This window comes from Alligator sinensis, unplaced genomic scaffold (genome assembly GCF_000455745.1).
Source record: "Alligator sinensis unplaced genomic scaffold, ASM45574v1 scaffold331_1, whole genome shotgun sequence".
Classification (NCBI taxonomy): Eukaryota; Metazoa; Chordata; order Crocodylia; family Alligatoridae; genus Alligator; species Alligator sinensis.
Genome location: NW_005842033.1, coordinates 1,316,387 through 1,341,349, shown reverse-complemented (window position 1 = coordinate 1,341,349; position 24,963 = coordinate 1,316,387). Strand labels below are relative to the sequence as shown.

The following is a 24,963-nucleotide window of genomic DNA, read 5'->3' as shown; positions in this document are numbered from 1 at the left end:
CTGCCCTCCTCCCCTTGTCCCCCACATGAGCCACAGTTCTGTCCTGCGTCCGCCCCACCCCGGCTGCGCAGAGCCCCACTCAGTCCTGTGCCAGCCCCAGCCCGGCTCCTTCCTCACTGGGGGGTGTTGATCTGCCCCCCCATGCTCCTTTCCTTCCCCCTCCCCTTTCACTACAACAGACTTACCAGCTGCTGTATCGGAAATCGGATTGGTATCAGCCGATACGCCTTCTGAAAAATCAGCTATTAGTATCAGTCCCCAAAATCTCTTTCGGTGCACCCCTAACATCTTTTAGCTAGGTCCAGTTAATCAGTGCTATGCTTTCACTTTTTTAACCCTGTGTGCATAAAGGCTTCTTTCTTACCCATCTCTCTGCTGGCCTCTGAAATGGTTCCATTGCAGTTGACTAAGCAAACTTTCATGCTGGTTTGTTATGCAACAGAGTCTTTTAGACAAGGAAAATATAATATATCTCATTAAATGATAAAGAATTACAGAACAGCTGCAGCAAGAGTGTCTATCTCATGTACATGCAGTCTCCCAAACATCCATAGTCCTCAGGGTACATAAATGACTTACTTTGCACGGTGGAATAAACAATTTCTTTGAACAAGTTTAACAGGTAGATGTTTGTTGAGGGAAATGGCCACCTCAGTAAACAACCATACCCGATTGTGTGGGTAACATGCAGTTTGCTACCATTGCTATTTAAATTTAATACTGATGTGTATAAACTGCGTTCTGAGTCCCTGTTCAAATGTGTATGTTTAAGCTGTTTATCTACCTTTTACAGCATATGTCATCTTTGATGTTTCTTACATACTGTTCACCTTGCCAATTAAAAAAGATGCAACCAAAAAATTTGTGTATTTTAAGAAATCTGAAGTTCAGCTGCTTTTGGGACATATGGTTTTTCTTATGTTGGGGGGTTTGGGTGGGGAAGGAGGGCTTGGAGTCCTTGGAATCTTGTTTGAGGAATCCTGTCTGTTGGTTGTTTATTGTAAGCCACTCTTCTGATAGTGGGATATACATCTTATTATCATCATAATCACTAATAATATTGATATTATGATGTAATTAACCATGAAAAAATAGTATAATTAATCATATACTGATATTATTCTTTTTTTGAAGGCGTATCCCACTTCTTTTCCTCAAGTCTTATCAGGAAACCCTACTCTTAGATATGTTTGGATTTGCCAGTAGTTTGTCTTATAACAGCCATAGTACATTTGGGTTTGTGCCAGGCTTAGGTAGGTCTGAGCAAGTGGAAACTTCTAGCCAACTATTTAAAAAAAAAAAAAAAGGCATTCCTCCTCTCTTTGGCGTGCACATACTCTCCTTCAATGGGAATTTTTTTTCTGTAATTCACAAAAATCATAAGCTTTGTTTAGAAAATGGATGTCATTGGTGGTTACAGTTTTGTGATTGAAAAAACAACATGAGGAATCCTAAATAGAGTATTGCAGCCTCAAAACCGAAAGTGAAAACTCCACTTGTGTGCATTTCTAGTGACATAATATCCTATTCAGATATGTCCTTTTTATCACATCTCTTAATTCTGCCAGTGTCTGCTTTAGCTGTTTTTTATATTCTGTGCATTCAAAATATTTTGTAACTGCCCAAGGTCTCTTCTAAGAAGCAACAGTGATTTCACTCCTCCTGTTTTTCAGAGAGTGAATGAAATTGAGCTCTTTCCTTTGATTATAAAGCCAACACAAATTTGTACATTGAATTATTTCTCTAGATTTCCAGTTACAGCTTTATAAAACAGATAATTTTCACAAAGTTAGTCTCCATCATAGTGTCTTCCACATCTAGATTGTGGCTTCCCAAATTGTCAGTGGTATGCATTTAAATGAGTAGGTGGTCTCGGTCCCTCTTTGGAGTGCACAGGTGTCCACTGCCTAATTGGCACAGATGTCTTCAATATCCATTTCCATATCTGTCTGCTAATATATCCTCTCAATCTAGATTTGAGCTCTCCAAGATCAGAATAGAAGAGCACTAGTGGTGGTTCGTCATAGGAAACCCTGCTGTCATACTTAAAATAATGTGTCTAAATAGCGTATTTTAAAACTGCAAGCTGTTTTCAGTTCAAAGTCTTTCATCTGCTCTTCAATGTATGGAAGGCAGCCCTCTAGATAGTCGCTTACTGACCAAACAAGAACCAGTTCAGTTGAGCTTTCTGTGTTCCTGTGAAAGCACATGTTGCTTCCCTTCCACAAAATTTCAGTAGGAAATGATCTTTCAAATAAACCTAGGAAACATGTTGGAACAGGCATAGATAGTACTTTATAAAGAGTTAATAACTCTTATTTGATTTTTCAAAACATAAAACATGTTTCATTTCCCAGGAAAATTGTCCTAATGCTGCAGTGTCTGTTTGGAATGAAGAATAACTTTGTTTCTGAGATGATGTCTCCTAAATTGAATATCCCATTTATCTTCCTTGCCACCAGGGAGATTTAAAAGAAGAAAAAAAAAAAGGTTCTTGTTTGTTAGCTCTAACGGGAAAATGAAAAGGGAATAGAGCGCTGAATTCACAGTGGAAATCCAGTATTGCTACTGTTTTCTAACCTGGGTTTATTATAGACGGCTGTGCAATGACAACAAATAGTGCGTGTGTGTGTGTGTGTGTGTGTGTGTGTGTGTGTGTGTGTTTAAATAAAAAGGAAAGCAGAGGTTTGCTCATTTGTTTGCCTATTGTGAAGCTGTCCTGCACCTTTATGCTCTTTTGTTACAGGGTGAAGGCTGCTGAATGGAGGCCTTGTGCCATTTGTTGATTTTAAACCTCACTGTTAATCCACAGGAACCTGCTGGTCTACACAGCAGGAGAGCTGTGTGACAAGTGGAAATCTGGGAGGTGGAAAAGGAAGGGGGGGGGCCATGGTGGATAATAATCATTCAGTCATCAGCCTTTGTCACCCTTAAGCCTAATTGTTACCCTCTGCTGGTAACCAGATTGAAATGCTGGCCTTTTAAGTTTCTTTTGGTTTTACTTGGCACATGCTTACAGATAGGCCAGCTTACTGCTTTACACGCTATCAGTTTTGCTAGCCTTTGTTTTCTTTAACCTTGTTGAATTTTCTTTGAACCTTCTCTTCCCCCTCTCCCCTCCCTTTAACATCTTTGCAGTGATGTACAAAAACATGGAAATGGCTGGCATGGTTTTTAACTGACTTTTCTGTCAGTGCCATTAATGTAAAAGGCAAGGTAGATAGTTTTGCACCTTATAGATTAACGAGAGTGGTGTGATTACACACGCGCACATGCACTCTCACATACTTTAGTTAGCGTATAGGTTTCAATGTACCTGTCCTGCTTCAAACTAACACAACTAACTAACTCCATTGCAGTGCCATTAAAACAAAGACTGAAAACTGCTGCTCTTCTAGCCAGCTAGTTTGTAAAGTCAGGATGCTGGCGATAGCAGCTATGGCATCAGAAGGTCTTGCCTGCATGAACAGTATTTTATAAAAAGTAGCAGTAGTATAATTTTCGGGGGGGCGGCGTGGTGATGAAGTAAAGCTTTCTTGTACACATTAAAGCCAAAGCTGCTGTCTTTTTTCTTTTTTTAAATAATTGTTTTCTTTCAGTTGTTTATCAAAACTAGAGGATGGAGAGGAGGAATGAACCAAATTAAGCCAGCAATGTGTTCTGTAGCTTGGAAAAAAACCCAAAATGGGTGGGGGGGGAATCCAGACACTTTCAGGTGTGATATATTTTTCTCTTCTACAATCAGAAACTGGTTCTTCAGCTTGCCATGCCAAGGAAAGCTGAGTGTTAAACATGTGCAGATAGGTATTTAACATCCTGTCAGTCTCCTTGATTTTATGTGGAACTTAGTAGCATGAAGTATAGTAGCTAAGAGTTTTTTCAATAGGGAAGTATCTGTTAAGTGTAAGCAGGTTTTGTTTTTATGTGAGGTGTGTGATCCTAGGCTGTTACATAACACTGCTCAGACTTCCATACAGTGAGAAAGGCTTCTTGACTTTCACTAAATGCTTAAACAGATGTGGGAGCCACTTTGGAACAAGTATACTACTTTTGTGAAAGTTTAGGTCATACGTTTCACATAGTCAAAGCACTCTGCAACTATGGTTTAATAGTTTGTGTTGGAAAGCTGTGTTGGGAGTATTGATGGTGGGTGGGGAAATAAGAAACATTATCGGAGTTTGATATAAGAGAATTATTACAGTGGATTCTCAAATCCAGCGTTTTAGAATCTTCCTTCTGATTCATTATTGCTACAAGACTTGCTGTGGTGTCTAAGCATCTGTCAAATGTTTTAATTTCTATATATCCTGAAAAAAATATTTTTACTTAATTGTTTTAACTTGTGGTATTGGAACACAGGTAGGCACACAATTCTCTGCCTGTTTATGGTAAATGTAACTGCCACTGATTTCTTTATAAAGCTTTAAGGGATAAATGACACGTGGATGGTTTATTGTTGTCATCAAGAAATGAGATCTGTCTTCTAAAAATCCCATAGACCAGTAGTCAGTTGTTACTTATCTATTCTGTCTTTCCATGGATTTAATTGACTAGGGTGGCATGTGAATAACCACATGGTGTTTATACTTTTGTTTTTGCAGGACATGTCTCAGGAAGGCTATGGAACCCGATCCCAACCCCCTATTGCCCCAGGAAAGCCCAACCATGAAGATCTAAACCTCATACAACAAGAAAGACCATCAAGCTTGCCAGTAAGAAACTAACGTAATTGCTATAGAGAAGCAGTACATTTTAAAATGAAAGTATTTTATAAAGACCTTTCTGATATTATAATAAGCAGGTGAGATTTTGGGAATGCAAATTGACAGATTTATAATTGGTTTTACAATTGGTTCTCTCTGTTGAGAAGAGCGGGTGATGAGTGATTGATATGTTGTCTGGGGCATTCCTTCAAAGGAAGTCTTAAATATTTCAGTTGGTAAGACTTTGGTTAGTGGTTACTACATACTTTGCCCTTTAAAGTATAATGATTTTTTGTTACCGTATGATTCAGAGTTGAGTATTATTGTGCTTAATAGCTGACAAGCAATCCAGAGTGCAGAGTTTACTAATTTGTACACGGATTTGAGTACGCAACTGTGAGGAATTGTGCATGTGCATGCATGTGTAGAGGGGAGAGAATAGATGTTTAACTTTCTGAATTTTGCATTTGTTCAAATGAGTCTTATTCAGGGTCTTTTTAATGTCTGCCTTCATCTGTAAGTGCTTCTTGCCCACAACATGTTTTGATTGTGAACTAGCATTATTTCAGTGATATTTTGGCAGCAGTGAGGAAACCATTGCCACCATGATTTACTACTTTCAGACCTCAAACACAATGTGTTTGTTGTCAGTGTAGTTAAAACACATCTGGAAAAGTACTTGATATAGTCTTTGACAAGTTAAAATCTATTTGGTTAGTACAATCTACAAAGATAGTTGCTGGAATGATAGCTAGTACCTGGTATAGGGCTGGTTATCATTTGAGCATTTTGGTTAGATTGTGCTGAATCTTGGCTAGCTTTATTATCTGTATGTATACCTGGGGGGAAAAAAAGGTGCCAAAAATTAATGTGCTTAGCAGAATTATCATAGCTGTTTGTTCTTTGGAGGTCTTTAGCCAATTGCTAAGTGTAAGGTACAAAGTATGTTTTGGCCTTGTCCCATTTACATCTGGTTGTTTCATAACAAGTAAATCAGCTTAATGTGCCCATACAGATTTAAACTAGGTGAATATTTTCAGGTTAAAAAAGGCAAATTGATTAAACTAAGTGATTTGTGGCTCTGAACAGTGTTGCACAGAATTGTTTCCAAGACAGTTCATGCAGTTCAGTGGGCACATAATCATTTTAAATTAGTAGAGGGATGCTTTGGAAGAGCAGGTATCTTAATTAAGTATGCTTAACTTTTTGAGAAACTGAAGTTTATATGTGAAATCTAAGAACTTACTGCATTTTTTCCAATGACACATGACACTGCCATCAACTCCTAAAAGTAGAGGAGCAGTTCATACCCAGTCAATCAAATATTCAGAAATAGAAAGTTAATATAAAATTGTTTCATGTTGTGACAACATGACTTGATAGATAGATCAAACTCAGCCTCTCTTTCTCTCTAGGTTTTTCTGCAATTCTGATCACCTTCATGGCTGTAATATTCAGAAATGGTTTGGAGTAGGCTTTGTGTTATCAGTCTTTTTTTCTTACAGCCTTTTAAAAGTTTTATTTTTAAAACCTAGGACAGTGACTGGCAATATATATTTATTTCACATCTGGTTTAAATTTTATGTATGCTTTTTGGGGATATGGAGAGGAAGCAATGAAATGGATATTGACCACCAGTTATATAAATAACAGTTAATGTGGATGTAAACATAACTTTTTAGTAGCTGTTAAACTGTGGGCAGGGTTTTTTTTTTTACCTCTACATACCCAAATATTGGCCGTTTAGAGTTACTTGCTATGCATTGATCTAATAATTTCATTGCAGATTTGTTGAATGTGATATGCATTATATAAACTGTTTAAAATTTCAGCATCTGAGTAACCTTTGTCTACCCCTTTCACCATGGTATCTGAGGAAAATATTGGGTATATGTATCACTGAGTGTTTGGTATATTTATTATTCTAACCATGGGTTGATAGCATTAATAGTGAATTTCAGAATATTTGGCCACATACCTTAATTTGTGAATTAGCATGTAAATATCGTTATTTGTTGAGTTCATCTTTGAAAAATTTAGATTAAAAAAAAAAATAGACCTGCCCTCCCCGTCCCTCCCCAAAAAGCAGAAAGCAGGTTCATCCACTCAAAAAAAATTACCATTTTGAAAGGTTGAAAAAGAGAATTGCCCAAACTAATATGGGGTGAAATATCTTTTGTGTTGCTTTTTTAATTCAGAAAATGTTTAAAAAAGGGAAGTCATAACATCTCTGAATTTTGTATGGCAAACTTACATGCGTATCTAAAACCAAAGAAATTTAGGAATAAATGTTGGATGATCTTTCTGGTGCTGATTTAAAAAACAAAAACCCAAACCTACCCACTTCATGGGTTTCAATACGACTTAACCACCTTCTACAGCACTGAAAGCTGATTTGTGTCATCCTTTTGGGAAGATTTTCTGGCAACTTTGTGTCACGGTAAGCAGAGCTAAACAGTTCAATAGTCGTTCCATTTCCTTCGCACATTGTATATAAAAGTCCTGGCATGAATGTTCCCGTAAAGTTCAAAGCAGGCAAATTTGTAATGTGGGTTGGTAACAAATCGCTACAAACAAAATATAGTTTTATTAGCTGCTTCTAATGGCCTGTCAGATCCTATACAGTGTTCTCTTTCCTTCTAAATGCTCAGATATCTGCATAGTTTGACCTGGGGGGTTTGACCATGTGGGAGTCGCTAAGTCCAAATGAAATGTTACAAAGAATAGTGCTCATAGCACTTTTGTTTGGGTCGCAATTAGAAGGAAATATCAGGCTTTTGAGAGAACCTCGGTGTTTGGTTTTCTGTGAAGGAAAGGAAGTAATAAATAGGGAAAATATTCCCTGTTAGGGGGAGAGAAAGGAAGTGGGGAGAAGCCTAGATGAAAATATATGAAGAACAGCTACTTCTGAGCAGATTACTTTGGAGGCAAGAAAAATGGCAAAAATACACGGTACTGCCATCCTTGGAAAGGCAAAATGGCTTTGGAGATAGGACCTCTTAATAAAATATCCACAAGCTGGTTGTTTCAGGAAAGGATCCTCGATTGGCTATAGATTGTGTGTAGGTGAAAAATAATGTCTACTTTTTATCTCTGTCATGTCATAAATTTCCACAGCTCATTGGATTGCCAGGTTGAAAAGAAGTGGAGTGTATTTATTTATTTATTTATTTAGCTTTTAATCTGCATCTAAGAAAAGCTCTTTCCAAATGAGCATCATATTTTTGAATGAGGCCCTATTTTGCTCAGTTTCCCTCTTGCTTGGCTGAGGCAGACGGTCAAGTGGCACTCACTCAAATTTACCCTTAGAATGTTGTTTTTTCCTATATTTGCCAGAAGTTTCTTGTTCTGTATTTTAAACCCATTGAGCAAACTGAAAGGGTTACTTCACAGTTCATTCCCAAGCTCAGTGAACCCTAAGCCTATTCTTATACACCTTTCTTTAACTTTTAGCTAAGATCAGATGTAATATCAACTTAATATTGGATGCATCCTCTGGAGTGAGTGGGGAGACATTACTTCTGGCACTTGCTGGAATCAGTGCTGTACTGTGTTATGTGACCTCTACATTTTCTGTTTCCAGATTAATTTTATAATCTTATCTATTTACCAGGTCTTTGCTATATATGTTTCTCATTTCTATGAGAAATTGGCATGTTCTCTGTACTTTGTGCAATACTCTGTTTATGTCCTGTTTAAGTTTGGTTGCTCAGATGTTTACAGAAGACATGTTTACTAGGAAAACAAGATTTTTGAGATCCTCTGCCTAGAAAATATTGTGAATGGATCTCCATACTTTTTTTTCATTCAGTTGATTTTAATCCATGGATGAATGTTGTATCTACTAAGAAAATGATGGTGGGAATGATAGGTAGTGGCTATGAGATGTCTTAGCTATGCTAGCATTATGAACAATCACAGAAATTCATTTTTATAAGCAGATCCTCCTGAACAAATGCTGACAGTGACTTAAGCGTAAGGAATTATCTGTATGGTCTAGCCTAACGTAATTTTAGAAACATTTATTCAAGTCAAGGAGAGAGAAATGAGCTTCTTCTCCTGTTTTCAGATGGTAAGTTTTTTTGGTGGTGGACATCTTGTCTATATACAGGGTTTAGTGCTGTGGGCCCTGACCCAGTTGTGGGCCTCTGAATGCTACCATAAAATAAATAAATATTAAGTAAGGTAGCGAGGCTACAAACATAGAGGGGGAAAAAAAGAAACTCAGCAGTAAGGAATAAGGCCCTATTGTTTTGTAGTTCAGTTGGATACCTTGCAAGTGTAAACAAATCAAAAAATCTAATAAAAATTCAAGTGCTGTTCAAGAAAACCTGGAATGTTGTTGCTGATTTGACAAAAGGTCAGTAAACTGGTTCTTGGTAATGGAAGGTAAATGTAGCCTGTAGTTGGTAAATACATGGATAGTGCATGGCAGCAATTGTAGCCTTTGGTTATGTATGTTTATTCATCTCCTGAGCTGAAAATAACTATTTGGGAATATGCTAAATCCAAGAAAGGGGGAGGGGGGATCATGTAATACTTGTGAATTAAATTTTCCTTTGTTTTTACACAGTGTGGTCTGAAAGTGATGTCTTTCTTTCTTCTTTCCTTTTCTTTCTCCTGCAACGTTGTAAAATTACTGAATGATCTTGTTTTCCTTTGTTTGGGTCAAGAAATTTTAGCTGAAAATTGTTACTCTGTGAAAGAAGATTATTGACTCAACAAGCCTTCAATTTTCAGTGAATAACACTCCCACCCTCTAGCTTCAGGAACATGTCGTGCATGCATTCTATTTTAAAGTACAGACTGTAATTTAAAACTGAGGCAGTTTGATGCCCCACTGAACTTTGTTTAAGCCTGGAATAAAGGGAAAAAAGCTTTGAGCTACAAAGTGACTAAGCTTTCTCAAATGCTTTTCTTAGCCATTGTGCATCAGGTTGGAAAGGAAAAGTTTGAAGTTGCTATCTTCTAAGTCATTTTACTTCCTGATTGAAGTTAATGTCTTATTTTTCCTCTTCCTCCTCTACCCTTTCATGAACTAAAACTGTAGCTAGGGCATATTTGCATGCACACATGCCTATAGATGGACATAAATGTTGTCCACTCTTTTATCTTTTTATGTAGGTGTTGATTGTAGTGTGGATTGTGTATACATACATTCTTATGTTTGCATACCTGCATCAGTCAGGACTCTCACCAAATTGAGCTCTGTTGTGGGTAGGCACAGCTCCATGGAAAGTGAGGATGGGATATTCGAAAGGATAAATTTATTTCCTTGTACCTTGTATGTGCTTGTCTGTTTAATGATATCAGCTGAAATCCTTGCCCATTGAAATCAAAGATTTTACCAGGGACTACAGTGGAGCCAGGTTTTACTTCATGGTAAAATTAATTCCTGTGCTGAGAGCCCACTTGTAAATTCATTTTAAGCTTCTCTATAGGACATAAATAGATAAGTTGTGTGTATGCAGTCCTGCAAGTGCTCCGTGTGTAGGAGTGAGTTTCACTTATCAAAACCAGAACATTTATTCTTTCAATAAGTATTTGTGTTAATAAATAATTATAATTCTAAAAAAGCAGAGATAGGCTCTCTTCACTTCCATGTTCTCTTATGAGCAATTCATTTGTTTTTCATGTTTTTCAGGGATGCTTGCTTTTAGTCCATGGACTGAACATGTTTGTTTAAGTTTGCCATACAACTATGGAGAATATTTTTTAGTACTGGAGCAACATAAAGTACTATTTTGTCATATAACACATACTCACAAATAAGGCATACACTTTGTTTTGAGAGGACAGAATTAAAACTTTTTTTTTCTCTAGTCATGGCTGAATGCTGACTGCACAGGACCCTGAGCGCAGTGAGAGGGTTAACACCAGCTCTGATGCCTAAGGGTGAACTCTGTCCCCCTCCCACCCTGAGGCTGGCAGAGGAAGCTCAGCAGCCATTTTGCAGCAGTATATCCTTGTTTCTGTTCTTCTGTAGCTACTGTTCCAGCAAAGAAAAATCAGCTTTCCCACTTAAGATACACACACCAATTTTGGAGAGCTAATTTTTGGGGAAAAGATGAACGTGATGGGAGTAAATGTGGTAATACTTGGTAGTACGTTACATTTTCAAAGCATTTTTAAAAATAGCCCCACCACACGACTGTATGGTAGGTAAATTGTTATTCCCAGCTAACACTTGCGTGAAATTACACACAGAAAAGTAAAATGTTTTGGTCAGGCCTAAGGGGAAATCTGCATCATGACCTGATTAGAACTCAGTAGGTAATGCAACAGTAGCTTTTGCACACTTCAGCAAACACTGTTAAAATGGAAGCCTAACAATTTTTGAAGGTGCTGAGCACCCACCAGTTACCATCAAACTCAGTGCCTGTATGTACTCAGCTGTTCATGTATCAAGACACCAAGATGTCTTAAATCTGGACTAAAGGGACCTAACTTTAGGGGCATTTTTACACATGCAAGCACTGCAGCACAAGGCTTTGAAAAGCACCCAGCACTGCAACACTTGCAGTTGTATAAGCAGCAAAATGCACGTCAGTGCTGAGAAAATGACGGCGGCGTGCTTTTGAATTAAAACACATCAGAGGTACTTTCATTCAAAAGTGCGCTGTTGCCATTTACTGCATGCTGCTACACATTTGGTTGCTTATACAATTGCATATGGCGTAGTGCCGTTTGCCTGAGCTTTTGCGCAGAGCAGAGTCTGCTCCGATTAATCGAGTCTGTGCCAAAGCAGCAGATCTCTGACGCATTGCGGAACAAAATGTATATGTATAAATGGCCTAGGATTCTATTTCTGACCACTTTGACCACTGTACGTGTATGCATATACACACATGCATGCGTTTCATGTCTGTTTGGTTATTTGTAAGTTTTGAGTGTGTAGTGTATTTTAAATGTTGTTACTTAATGTATTTTTACCATGGTGTAGCCTTTTTTGGTTCCCGTGTGGCACATTTGGATCACCACATTGAAAACAAAACAAAAGGATATTACTCACTGGACTATTATTTCAGGAAATACCTGAGACACTGTAAAAAGCTTTTCTTTCTTTTATTTGTACCACAACTATTCCTTGTAAGAGAACTTCTTTTATGGAAAAACTCCTTTGCCAGTGTTTGCCAACCATTTTAAAAGATGACCTCAGCTTCAGAGCCCTGGCAAAACACAGCAGGTCATTTTGATCCACAGCATCAGTTGAACAGTGGATTCCTTAAGAATTTTGTTGACTTCTGGTGCTCTGATGATGATTTTCTTTTAAAAATGTCTTGGACGAGGAGTGTCAAACATATAGCCTACAAACTGGATCTGGGGTCTCGGACCCCATGCACCACATGCAGACTGGGGGGTTGGTCCACAGTGCACACTGCGTGAGGTGCTAATGCGGGACTGGCTCTGGGGCTCATCTAGATCAGGTTGCACTGGAACTAGCATGCAGGGCCGGCAGCGCCCTGGGGCTCACTGTGCATGTAGTACCAGCATGAGATATGCGCTATGTGTGGCATGGGGGCTAGACCTGGTACTGCATACATGAACAGCCTGGGGCCCCTTCTGGGTTGGTCCCAAAGTTAGTGCACAGGGCAGGGCCAGTCTGGCAGGGTGCAGCCCACACCCAGCACCCACTCCCTGCAATAGTGCGTGGTCCAGCCTGTGCACTGCATGCAGTGCAAGTCCCAGAGCGGGGCTGGTGCACGCTATATGGGGTATGCAGGCTGGTCCCTGTGCCAGATGCAGACATGGTACAGGGGTTCAGTCACAATTTGGCCCACAGATTTGCCTGGCAACCCTTTTCTGATTCATGGGGCTGGATGTGTTTGACACAGTAGGCCTTGATCGTGAAACACACATGCCGATTGCTGTTAAATTCAATATTATGCATATAAATACTTGTATGATCAGGGCCAGGGACTGAGTCATCTCCTGTGCTTGTGTAACACTTAACACAATTGTGCACCAGTAATAATTGGGACTTCTTGGCACTACCATAATTCAAGTGATAAATATTTATATTTTGTTCCTTTTGGTTTGCAGTAGTATGTGGGAACTGCAATCAAGGAAGGGATCTGTTCCATTGACTTCCTTTTGTTTGACTTGGGTTTTGTAATTTCCCTCTGATTTATTTTTTTGAAGTCTAATACCTTTGTACTGCTGCATTTCCTGAAATGATTCCTCACTTCACTGGAGTCACATCTGTTGGATTCACTTTTAACAACCTTTCCTTTCATTTTCTATATTGGTAAAAAGGAAATACAATGTAGAAGTGTAAATAAGCACAGATGCATAAGTCTGAAGTGTGCTCATACCATATGTTGTGAACTGCAGAATAATTTACCTTATTCCAGTGATTTGAGATCATATACTACATTAAGGATTCTTTACCTTTGTCATATATTAAACCACTTTATATATTGCCCACTGAGAATAGTTTAACTAATTTGTGCTAGTTCTCCTGATGCTTCAAGAGTATCGTCAGTCCCATAGCTTCAGTAAAGGATGTCCTGCTGGAATTGGCACAGTGACTTATTGTGGGGAGGAGGGACACAATAGTGTCTGAGTTTGGGTTGTAAAACCACCACTTCAGGAAAAGACTGCAGACAGGGAACTGAAAGCAGGTTTGTGATCTTTTTCCTTCCATCCAGACAACTGCAAATGACCCTTTTAGGCATCTTGACACCCGGGTTGAGAATTGTACTAAATTAATAGCAAGAACTGAATTTTCTAGGCATATTTGAATAATTGGTTCAACACAGGAAAATGTGTATTGTATATTTCATATAATTGTTAAGCACATGATTTTATAAATGTAACAATGTGATGAGTAACGTTTTCATTTTTTTTCTGACATCTGTAGTTATATGAGAGAAACGGTTTTTAAGGTATTCTTTCTTGTCCCTGGTTTATGAAAGGTTAAGATTTTATAGAGAGAAGTAACATGAAACACACTTGTGGAGTATGCATACATATTTGTATGCATTAACACACACAAAGCTATAACCTGCAAGTTCCCATAAGTACACGCAGTGAACAGGTCAATGAAGAAACAGTAATTTGTTTTCTTTATGTTTATACAACAGGTATAGAGAACTACATATATAGTCTAATAAGAGACTAGAATATTTTTGTATATGTTTAAGTCTTGCAAAAGATTAATGGAAAAGATGTGAAGTAATCTGTTTCTAATAAAACGTGAGTTCTGTAAGGCCAGGTACATAGCTATAAAAAAGCACTGCAGGAAGTAAGGAACTGAAAATGGCCTGAGCGTGTCAGATTAAATAGTTAGGATTAGAATAATTTTGCACTATCATACAAGTTGTTTCAAGTATAATGATACACATTCTATATTCACATGAATCCAGTGGAATTAGATTTTCATGGATTGTAACTTTTAGTATGGAAATTGACCCCTTGGTGTTAGTTTTTTCTTGCAATCCTTTGAAGCAATCTAATTTTTCCCATTCATTTCTTTACTTCTATATATAAAGAACTGAAATCACTATATTTAGTTTGCAGGCTATTTCAATATTTTAAGAATAGCAATGGAACTTTACATGCAACATCCTTCTCCATCCTTTATGCATATTTTGTATATACTGTTCATTGAGGGAAATATATGAAAAATGAGAAGAAAGGTAGAGAGATTCAGTTTAGTTTGCCGGGCAATTGTGGAGCATCCATAGGGATGATTTATTGATTAAAGGATATAGCATGTGGTTTTGTTGTTTAGTTTAAACAAAAGTAAGTCCTACATGTGTGAGTTCAGTCAGATTCCACCAGAGTCAGCATAATTTATTTATTTGTACCTGGCAGTGTAATTTTGTGTTACTCTTTTTAAAAAACTGCATGGAGTGAGGAGGAATCCAAACACACTATTTGTGTTTATTAAATGAGTGTTAATTCTCTCTGCAGGACTGGCTAACTGTTTTGCCCTGCTGGAAATCAGGGTTGGAAAACCTTTCTTTTTCCCCCTCCAGTTCTAAAGTATGACAAACTATGGGAGCTTTTTGGCTCCAAATATCTTCAGCTATTTTTGCCAAAATGTACTTGCACAGCTTAGCCAGCTGCTTAAATGCTAGAGAAAAGAGTTCTTACTGTGAATTGCTGGCTGCCAGTGAGGTTTCTGGTCCTGTATGCAAACAAACAGAGGTCAGATATGAAATACTATAATACATTGAAAATATATGTTTTAAACCTCTACTGTATTTTTACTGATCTGGCTGCAGCTTCTGTGGGAGGAGGAACTGGCAGAAAAGCTGAGAATCTTAACTGCTCATTTCCGCTTCCTGTTTTTGCTCCTATTTTCATAGGGGTCGTAAATCAGATTGGCCAAAATAAGGTAAAGGTTTTAACCTATTGACTTGTAAGTAAACAAATTTTCTCTTACTGTATAATATTTTTGCTCATCTGACCTGTATTGCCATGGAGATGTAATCAAAAGGGGTTACAGTCAGCTAGCCACTCAGAGGAAGAACATCTTATTATCATTGCCAGTTGCTTATTCACTGGAAGTGTTGGTTTGCAGAGTAATAACAGGAGCTCTAAACTGACGTACTCTTCCCCACCACCACCCCAAATCTGTAATACATAAGAAATACAAGGTGTGAATAGCTGAAAGGGGGGGGGGCTGTCATTCAGTTACATTTTTAATAAACTCTATACGATTAACTTCCCTTCTTAAAAATGAGATATAAAAAGAGCACTAGATTCTCTCTGCATCTTTTAATGGATGCTTGATTTGTCATGGTCTTGCTACATACTCAGGACCACTCTAAACTTGCAACATAGTCTGATTTCCAGGATTTGGCATGTGTTAGGAGCATGCTAGTGGGCTTGCCTCAGCAGCATTCCTGGGCTCAGCACCACTGCACTGTAGACTAGCCATTATGGCTTAGTCATGCAAGGAAATGAACATTGTAAACCTGCTCTAGCAAAGCACTAATATCTATATTTAAGATGCAAGTAATCCTATATGGACTCAAAGGTAAATCCAGTGTTATATACCTTTCTGGATCAAGACTGACATGTTCTTAACCTTAAAAATCTAGCTCATACTTGTAAATGGTGGGCAATATAGAACAGTTTTTACACCCTCTCTGTTCTCCAGGTATAAATGACAATACACAAAGTTGTAAAGCAGCTGACAATTTGGCCCTCTTTGTGCAATCTTATGCTGCACCTGAGACCCTGTGCATCTGGTTTAACTGCATTGCTTGGTGTGTGTGTGTGTGTGTGTGTGTGATTACTTCCATTGTGGGTAAATATAAATGCCCTGGGCACATTTAAAACTTAATAGTTAGAAAAGAAGGAATGAACCTGATGTATGTGTCTGCTTCTGTGTCCAGGTGCTAGTAGTACATTTTTATTCTCACCGGATTTGGGCTTTTAGTAATTTTAGACACTATAGTAATATACTGAGATGAGAATGTGCCTTTTTGATGGTGATACTGGAGTCTAGGTTTCCTTGTGATCACCTCTGGTAGATGTCCAAATGGAAGCAAAGAACATATACCCATTTCTGAAAAAATAAGATCACTCTACAGTCAGGGCCAGATTTTCCCTTTTTGACTTTAGATAGCTCAGCTTGACTGCTATTTATGTTGTGTATGCATTTTAAAATTACTAATATGGCAAAAGAAGTAAGACATCAAAGTAGTGGACTGTGATGGTCATTCTTTGAGATTTGCCTTCTATCTTCCTCATTTTCCCTTCAACTGAAAGGCTCCACATTGGTGACCCAACTTTACTTGACTAAAAGAAAGTGTGTCCCCCTTTTAGATCCACACCAATCTGCAGGAGCTAATTGCTGCTGCTGCTGCTCCTGGGTCAGGTGGAAGAGTGTTATTCTGAATGAGATGTGAAGCTGAAGCACTCCCTTCTGCCCAGGAAAAAAATTGCACTGCCTCCTGCTGACCCAGGGAATTAGATGCAAAGGATGAACCTGACCTTGGATTTGCGGTTTCCTGGCAGTTGTTGCTAGACTACAAGCCAGCCCCACTGATGGACTTTTAAGTGGGTATTTTATTTTGTTGTCTCATCAATATGCTCTTATTAAACAATGCAGCCGAAACCAATCTGTACGGCTGTATATTTTCATCATTATTTGCTGACCAAATGTACAGATTGGCAGAATTTAAAAGCGAGTTAAATATCAGTCCCCTTTCAGTGCTTTCTCCTCTGGATTGATCTCAAAGTGTTCCTGTTCTCTTCATGTAAGGTGGGGGAGAGGGGATCTTTTTTCATTGTAAACATAAGATTACACTGAAATTGTTAGAGTAAAATCTGTGTGTTGACTTGAACTCTGGGGTATAGCTTCCTTGGGTTAACTGAAGAAAAGGATTTTGCTTCTTAGCTGAATGCATCATACTTGAAACAGTTTTTGACAAATGCTGAAATTACACCAATATAGAAGTAACAGTTACAGAGGTGGTTTAGCAAGTCCCTTCGAACGGTTGTGCAGATCCTGCAGTCAGTCTCATTTGAATGAAAAAAAGAAGGATGATCCAAGCTATTTTTACTTTTGCCTGGGAGTGAAATAAGAGGAAGGCAGAATTTTGTGCTCTGTAATTTTTTTTTTTTTTTTTTTGTCTTTAATCAGACTCCGTTGAGATTTTTTTCCCTGTTTACTTCTTACCTTTACTGTCTCTGTAAGTGTGTTTGACTAATGCAAAAGTTTCCCCCAGGATTATGAATACCATGGTACAGTCCACCTCATAACCTTCCTGGATATTTTTATAATTTATCATCAGCTGACACCGCCTGGGTAGAATATTCTTACCACTCCCTCTGGCTGCTGGAAGTCTGAAATTACATCTTTGTCTTTGAAGTCAGTCACACTGTTAGCGTTGCTATGGCGACAGGGTGGGTAATGGCCTCCACAGAGAGGAGATTGGTATTTAGCGTTTGAACGCTGCTGTACACAAGGCCTTGATTTTTCGAATGGTTACTGAACTATCCCCCTTTTAGTAAATGTTTAAAAATTACCTTTTTACATGGTCTTACTAGATTAATAGTCATGGTTTATTTCATTTTAACTGCAAGGATAAAAGCATTATTCCATTAAACGGGTAGCTTTTTTTTCCTCCTTTGGTTTATGCATTATTAACACAAGCTTTCCTGTTTTGCTTGTAACATTTTATAGGCTTTTTCAAACATGCAGTCAGATTTGCTCTGTTGCTCTTTTATTTTCAGCACTTAACCCTTTCTCTCCTTGATCTTTCCTTTTGAAACTTGGAAAGAAGCTTTGAACAGTTTAGAGTGCTCACATTTTTAAATAGTTTATGACTGAAAGAGACTTAATTTTTGAAGCATTGCACAGTGATGCAAATGAGTCTGTTTCTCTCTATTTATGAGCTGAGCACACATGGATTTCAGTGGGCTGCCTCGGGTTCAAATCAAAATAGAATATTGTCTCCAAGTTTTCACATTTTATATCCAGTTTCTCACCCATGCGCTTTCCCCTGCATATTGGCATTTGATTTGTCAACATGCTTCTCTCTCCCCCCACTACAGCCCCTAATCTTCATTGTTAAAGGTTGGGAATTGCAGAAGAGTGAGAAGACTTTGGGAGGTAGCACTTGACTTAGTTGTCTTTCCAGCCCTGTCCGTCTCAGGTGAAGCCACTTAAGTTGGTAAAGATAGATACAAACGTTATAAATATTACCAGAATATTTTGTTACACTGTGTTCTGTAGAAGGTAATTTGTTTATCTGTGGGCTACTAGGAAGCAAGCGTTTGAGCACATACGGGTACTTATAGTACTGGTGTACTGATTCACCCACCTTCTGTTGTGTGTATAGAGTCTCCAGGCATTTTTACGCATGCAGGTGCTGCAGTGCTGGGCGCTGCAATGCTTTCAGTTGTATAAGTAGCGAAATGCGCATCAGTGCTGAGAAAATGGCGTCAGAACGCTTTTGAACTAAAATGCATCGGAGGTACGTTAGTTCAAAAGCGCGCTGCCACCATTTTCTGTGCAGTGACCCACATTTTGCCATTTATACAACTGCACGTAACACAGTTCACCTCATCTCGCATGTGGCGCAGACTCGATTAATCAGGTCTGCTCGGAAGCAGCAGATCTCTGACGCATTGCAGGACAGAAAAGTATGTGTATAAATGCCCTCTGTCTGCAGACTTACAGCCTATAGAGAAAACATAATTTTCATTTGCTCCTTTTTAGCTCTTAATTGGTTGTACTTGTTGAAAGGTGCTTCACTGACACACTCAAAGCCTCAGTTTATATGCAGAGCAAACACTGCTGGCAGTAGTGATCCAAGCCTCTTCAGATATAACCCTCATATGCTTCAACCCTGACCTAGAAGGAAAAGGGTAGTTAGTTGTCTAGTGGAAAAGGGTAGTTAGCTCTTAAGTGCATCTCATTTCTTGACCATTTTGCTGATGTTTGTGGCAAGAGTGGTGATTGAAGTGGTGACTTTTTTGGTAGACGCTTCTTTCTGGGAAATGGACTGAAACTTCTACATTAATTTCACCTAGGTTACCTGGGTTCTGCTCAGACTGATAAATTTGGAAGGAAGATTAAAAGGTTCAAGTTTTTGGGGTGGTTCCCCCCCCCCCCCCCCTTACCTATCTGTTGCTCCATACTAAGTGAGTGTGTCCACTTGACAGATATAAGGATCATGTAAAGCCAGTTGGGCTTACTTTTGCAGAAAATGCATAGCCTGACTCAGGAAGTCTTTTTATTCAACAAGAGAGCTGGACAGTTGGCACAATTCTTTGACTGGCAGAGGACTGTTGGAAAAGGTTGCAAGACCTCTTTTTCACCCCCTCATTTGAATTAACTACTGCTGTAGCATTTGTAGGCCTTTGGATGTGTGCTCAAGGTCCACCTCCACCCTCCACTACCTCTGTGGTAGCATGTTATGCTGACACCAGAATGGTGAACTCAAGACATAACACATTTTTGAAAGTTCTGACTCTGTATATGCAAGTTCATTTAAAAGTGGAGCCAATTATAAAAATAGTAAATGGAGGATGAGGGTTGAAATTCCATCTATTCTTTTATGTGCAAGATAGTACAGGAGACTCCAAACAGTGCCCTATGTTTGAGAAATCATTGCACGTACTGCAGGTTTGGATGCATTAATTAAGGACAGTCCAGAAGTTAACTTCACCTCTGAATTTCCTGGGTTTGAGCTGGATTCTTGTCACTTCATCAAAATTCTGGAGAAAAAAAATTAGACATGCTATTAATAAACCTTCTGAGAGATACTACTATATATCTTAGGTTGCTTGCAGACATTAAAAAAAAAACACCCAAAACACACTTTCTTGAAAGAAGCCATGTGCTAGTTCAGCCTTGTTTCACAGTGTCTGTATAGATTAGGTGCTTCAGTGGGTTTTTTTGGTGTTTTTAGCTGAAGTTTGTTCAATCAGCTATTAGATAAAATCACCAAAAAAGCCCTACTAAGGTACCCAATCTATACAGACATCAGGCAAGCCAGGTCCAACTAACGCACTGCCTCTTTTGGGAATATGCTGGGCTCAGCCCAGAAGCGTGCAGAATTTGAAGTAAAGTGCTGGGGGGGGGAGGGGTTGGGGGGGTTAATTTTTTTTTTTAATGCAAGCAGCCTTATTCAACCAGAACTTGCTTCTGAGTGTATGTCAGATGAAAATTGCAGCCTGTGTTTGTCAGTTTATTCATTAAAATAGGACCAGTATGTTCCTCTCAGAATTTAAAATGAAATGTATCATGTGATTGTATAAACAAGGGATGTGAAACATATGGGCCATGGGCCAGATCTGGCCGTGGAGGTAGATCATTTGGCCAGCAGGGCTTCTCATAGAATGGATCACCCATCTTCATCAGCAAGGTTTGGCCCACAGGTCTTGTCACACCAGCTGCCAGAGCCCCTGTGACATGCTCCCAGAAGCCAGGGAGTTAACATCACTTGCCCCCCTCTCCCCCCCCCCCCCCCCCCCTTCCCCCCCCCCCGCTCCTCTTACCCCAATACTGGTGGTAGGGGAAAAGGAGGGTGAGCCTTAGCAGCGTTAACTCCCTAGGTTCCAGAGCCACTTTGAAACAGCAGCTGTGGCTCCAGCAGCCAGAGATTTACACTGCTGCTCATGGGTCATCCAACTTGTGAGGCCAAATGAATTTGACACCCCTGGTATAAACTGCACAGTATCTTTATCTGTGCAAGTTTATTTAGTTGCTATGTTTTAATATCTGGATTTTTAGAAATCTAAATAAATATTAGTAATCATTGCATGGCAAATAAATTTCTACTTGGATCCAAGCAAAACCAGTTGCACCAATTTTTATTAATATATCCCAGCTTAGAACACTTAGTTCTTTCAATTGGATTTTTGCATGTTTCTGAAATGATATTTGAACTGTGTGTTTGTAATATCTGATTTTTAAAAGTCTAGCCCTAGATCTTCTAACATGGATATATTGTGGAGATGAGCTAGTGGGTTCATAGTTAACATTGCATTTAGTTTTCCAGTTAAAACAATGTTTAAAACCCTTAATCAAACATTAAAACTCACACAAATTACTTTCAAACATGGACTCTTTCAATAAGGAGGAGAAACTTTAATTATTTAGATACTCATTGCACTTAGAACTGTGTTTTCAGAATTTTAAGCAACTTAAAATTGTTCCTTTCTGAAGTCTTCCTCTAGATCACTATGGTTGCTGACAGACGTAAAAAAGCAAAACAAAATGGTGCTTTACTGGAAGAGGAAGTGCATTAGTTTGACTCAGCTATCCAGCACCTGTATAGATTGGGCGCTTCAGCTAGGCTTTTTGGTGCTTTTATCTAATGGCTAATTCAATCAGCTTTACATTAAAGTGCCAAAAAGCCCCTGCTGCAGCACCTGATTTATACAGCTGTTGGGCGAGCCAAGTTAAACTAAAGTAATTACTCTTTTGGTCATGCGCTGTGCTTAGCATGGGAGCATCTTGAGCTGAAAGTAAAGTACTAGTTGTTGTTTTTTTCCCCACATCTGTAAGCAGCCTATGTTTTTAGGTTTCCTAATCTCTAAAGTCTGTGGGCTAGTTCCTCAGTTTATGAAACTTTTGGCAGATCAGTTTATGCCTGTTGAGACCAAAAAATTTAGACTTCATACATAGCTTTAGCCTATAGCAGTGCACAATATGTGATAGTGTTTGGGGTGAAGCAGGGGGAAATGAATTTGCATAGACACAATTAATTGATGTACTTGTCACAGTTGCTGTTTTGTAGTGTTTCCTCCCCAGGGAGACTAGTTATATATTGGCTCCTTTTTGACAACTTTATTCTATGATGCTGCCTACCTAGAATGAAAAGAAAAGAGTATAAGGCAAAAGGAGATAAGGAGACATTAGGGGGAAGGAAGAGAATCCAGATGGTGAGGCCATCTAAAATCTTAGCTCTGACAGCACCGCCACCTTTTCTTTAGTGGGAAATTGCCCCAAATTTCAGCCATCAGTGCCCAACCACAAACTGGTGCAAGACTTGAGTAAAAAGAAGGAAAGCTGTATTTGGCACCAGTGAACCTTACAAATGTTCAAAATAAGAGTGAATTCCATTAGTGCAAATCATGGTCTTACTTGATTTCATTTAAAGTTTTAACATAATTACACCATACTGGTTCCTGACTAAATTGGTGGAATTGCAGGTGCTCCTTAGTACACACAAGGCTAAAAGTATAGTTATCTCTTAACATTAAAAGAATAACAACAGAAGAGGACCAAAAGGGATCACACTGGCATTATACTAGCAGTACGCGCACACGTGTATAAAAGGAAGTTTGAGCATAACAAAGAACATCAGGTCGCAATTTATGAATTTTGGGAACACACAACTTCAGCTATATCATTGATTTTACAATTTAGGAAGAATATATTTGAAAGTGACAGCTGTCAATAAAAGAAAATACCATAAAGTGCAAACAAGTCCTAAATATTAAAAATATGAATATGTAAATGACTTATTTGGCCCTGTTCTTTGTAGAGGCCTCTGGAATTGAAACAGACCTGTTAGCATTCACTATTTACACATTGAAGTTTATCAGAATAATGCTTACTTCCCTATGTCAGCAACCTTTGGTGTTCAATAGCCTTTTCAAAGTACTCTCCTCATTTTTTTGTTACCTAAGTCTTCCTCAGCTGATCTCAGGCATTCATGAAGTGCTTGCCTACATGGCAAGGTTAGCACGCAGTAAGATAGGGTGTGAATTTATGGTGTTCTGTTACCAGCTCCATTTATGCGGCTACTTCCTGTGTATACGAAGTGCAAGGGTGCCTACTTCACTTTCACTTGCATAGAAGCACTCGCAATATATAAATGGCATCTAGACAGAGAGTTAGTCCAGAACAGCTAATGAAATGTTAACTCGTACTCTACCTTACTGCTTATTAACGTCTTCTCCATGGCGAGCCTTAAAGCACCACTGAAGTCAACCTAAAGATTTTTGTGTCTACATAGGTAATGGGTTGAGACAAAGCTCGAATTGTGTTGAGCTAATTGTGCAGCAAAGATGAGCCTTCAGAACTGATTCTTTTTCTAAACTTCCTACTATCCCTTCTTTTTCCTGCTTTAGGGCCTGATCCAAACCTCATTGAAATCAGAGGAAAGATTCCCAATTAATTTCTTTGAGCTTTGGATCTGACCCCTAAATTCCTTTGTTCCATCCTCAGGGTCATCCTCCTATTCCACTTTCTCATCTAGTGCTGTTCTTCTCTAATGGTGGCATCTCAGCAGCTAGGAAGAACACATTATATTTAGAACGGTACATGCTGTTTCTAGGAATAGGTGAACAACACAGATAAAAATCTAATAGTTACCAACTTCTAACTCTTCATTAATTTTCTCATGGAAACTGCTACCCAGAACCACTGTATCTAGTATGTCTGGATGTCTCATTTTTGGGGAAGATGTGTACCTGAATCTGGTTAGGAAAAATAGTTATAGAAACCAGTGCTGTCTTTATAAACAGTATATTTCCAGTATCTGTTATCACACTTATTAGCCTTCGGGCATTGCTCTAACCATCTCATAGTATGGAGACGAATTGGTAGAATGATTCCTAATAGATTATCTAAACTCATGATCCTTGGAAAACTTCTTGTTTAAATATTTCAATTCAAGATCTGCACTGTTTTTACTATGTTCACTTTTCCACTGCATTGCTCCAGATGTGCTTGTTAACATAAATTGTGTTGGCTGTTAAAATACTTTGTTTCATACTTTTAACTATTTTTTTTAAATGTTCTTGTCACCATCAGCAGCAAGCAATAAAGTCTGTGTGAGTGTGTTTATATTTGTTTTAAATCCACCCACAAGACATTTCATTTCTTATTTGAGAAAACAAATTCAGTTATACATATGTTTGTATTACATACTTAGCATAAAATCATGCACTAGTGTCTTATTAGAGTGGTGCGCTGCTTTTTGCCCTGTAGGCCAAATTGGTGGTGCCTGGTCTGTCCACGGGCTGGATCCAGCCAGTCCTCCCGAGCCAGCACCTTGGTGGGCACAGCAGGCACCGTCTGGCCATGTGGATGCAGGGGGAGGTTGGGGGAGGGACAGGCTGGCTGCAATGCAGTCCTGAAGGGGAAAGGAGCTTGACCCAGCCCAATGGAGAGGAAAAGAAGGGGTGTCCCAGCTCGCGGCAGGGGAGGGGGGACCAAGCCCCAACCTTGCCCTGCAGAGAGAGAAGGGGGTGTAGCTTGGCCCTGGGGAAGGGGGAATAGCGAGGCACTAACCAGCCCCACGGGAAGCAAAAGGAATGTGGCCCAACTCTGACCCAGAAGCAGGGTGGGGGGAAGGGGAGGCCATGGCCTAGTCTTGCAGGGAACTGTGGCGTAGCTTGGCTCTTGACTGGCCATGCCAGGAGTGGTGGTTGGGGATTTGGCAAGGGGGCAGGGTGGCCATATTATTAGCCATCGCTCCCCCACTGCCAAATTTCCAGACTTGTGGGGAGTCACGCTTGCCAGATGCGATGGCTCTGTGTGCTGCATTTGGTCCTCAGGCCAGAGGTTGAGCACCCATCTTATTACATTTATGGTGGAAATTGAAGGTCTCAAAAATCCCTGTGAGTTTCATCTTTAACATTTTTTTCCTTGGCAAGATAAAGATAATCATATTCTCTTATTACTACTTTTGATAGTTAAATACACAAATCCCTCTTGTGTCTTTATGAATGGAGAACAGTAATACCAGGCAAATACAGCATATCCTATTTGACAGCAAGGGGTTAACAGATGGATAATTATGTATTTATCAGTAACTAGTCACCTAGATAGCAA

General features: G+C 39.1%; 1 protein-coding gene across 7 annotated transcripts in view; it reads left to right on the top strand.

The window, feature by feature from the left end:
* Positions 1 to 24,963, top strand: part of ARID1B (AT-rich interaction domain 1B) — a 445,974-nt gene that overhangs the window by 131,290 nt on the left and 289,721 nt on the right. For all 7 annotated transcript variants that reach the window (XM_025202638.1, XM_014519339.2, XM_014519340.2 and 4 more), the window contains exon 4: positions 4,602 to 4,712. In XM_025202638.1, coding sequence (XP_025058423.1) covers positions 4,602 to 4,712 — 111 coding nt within the window. The remainder of the gene's footprint in view (positions 1 to 4,601; positions 4,713 to 24,963) is intronic.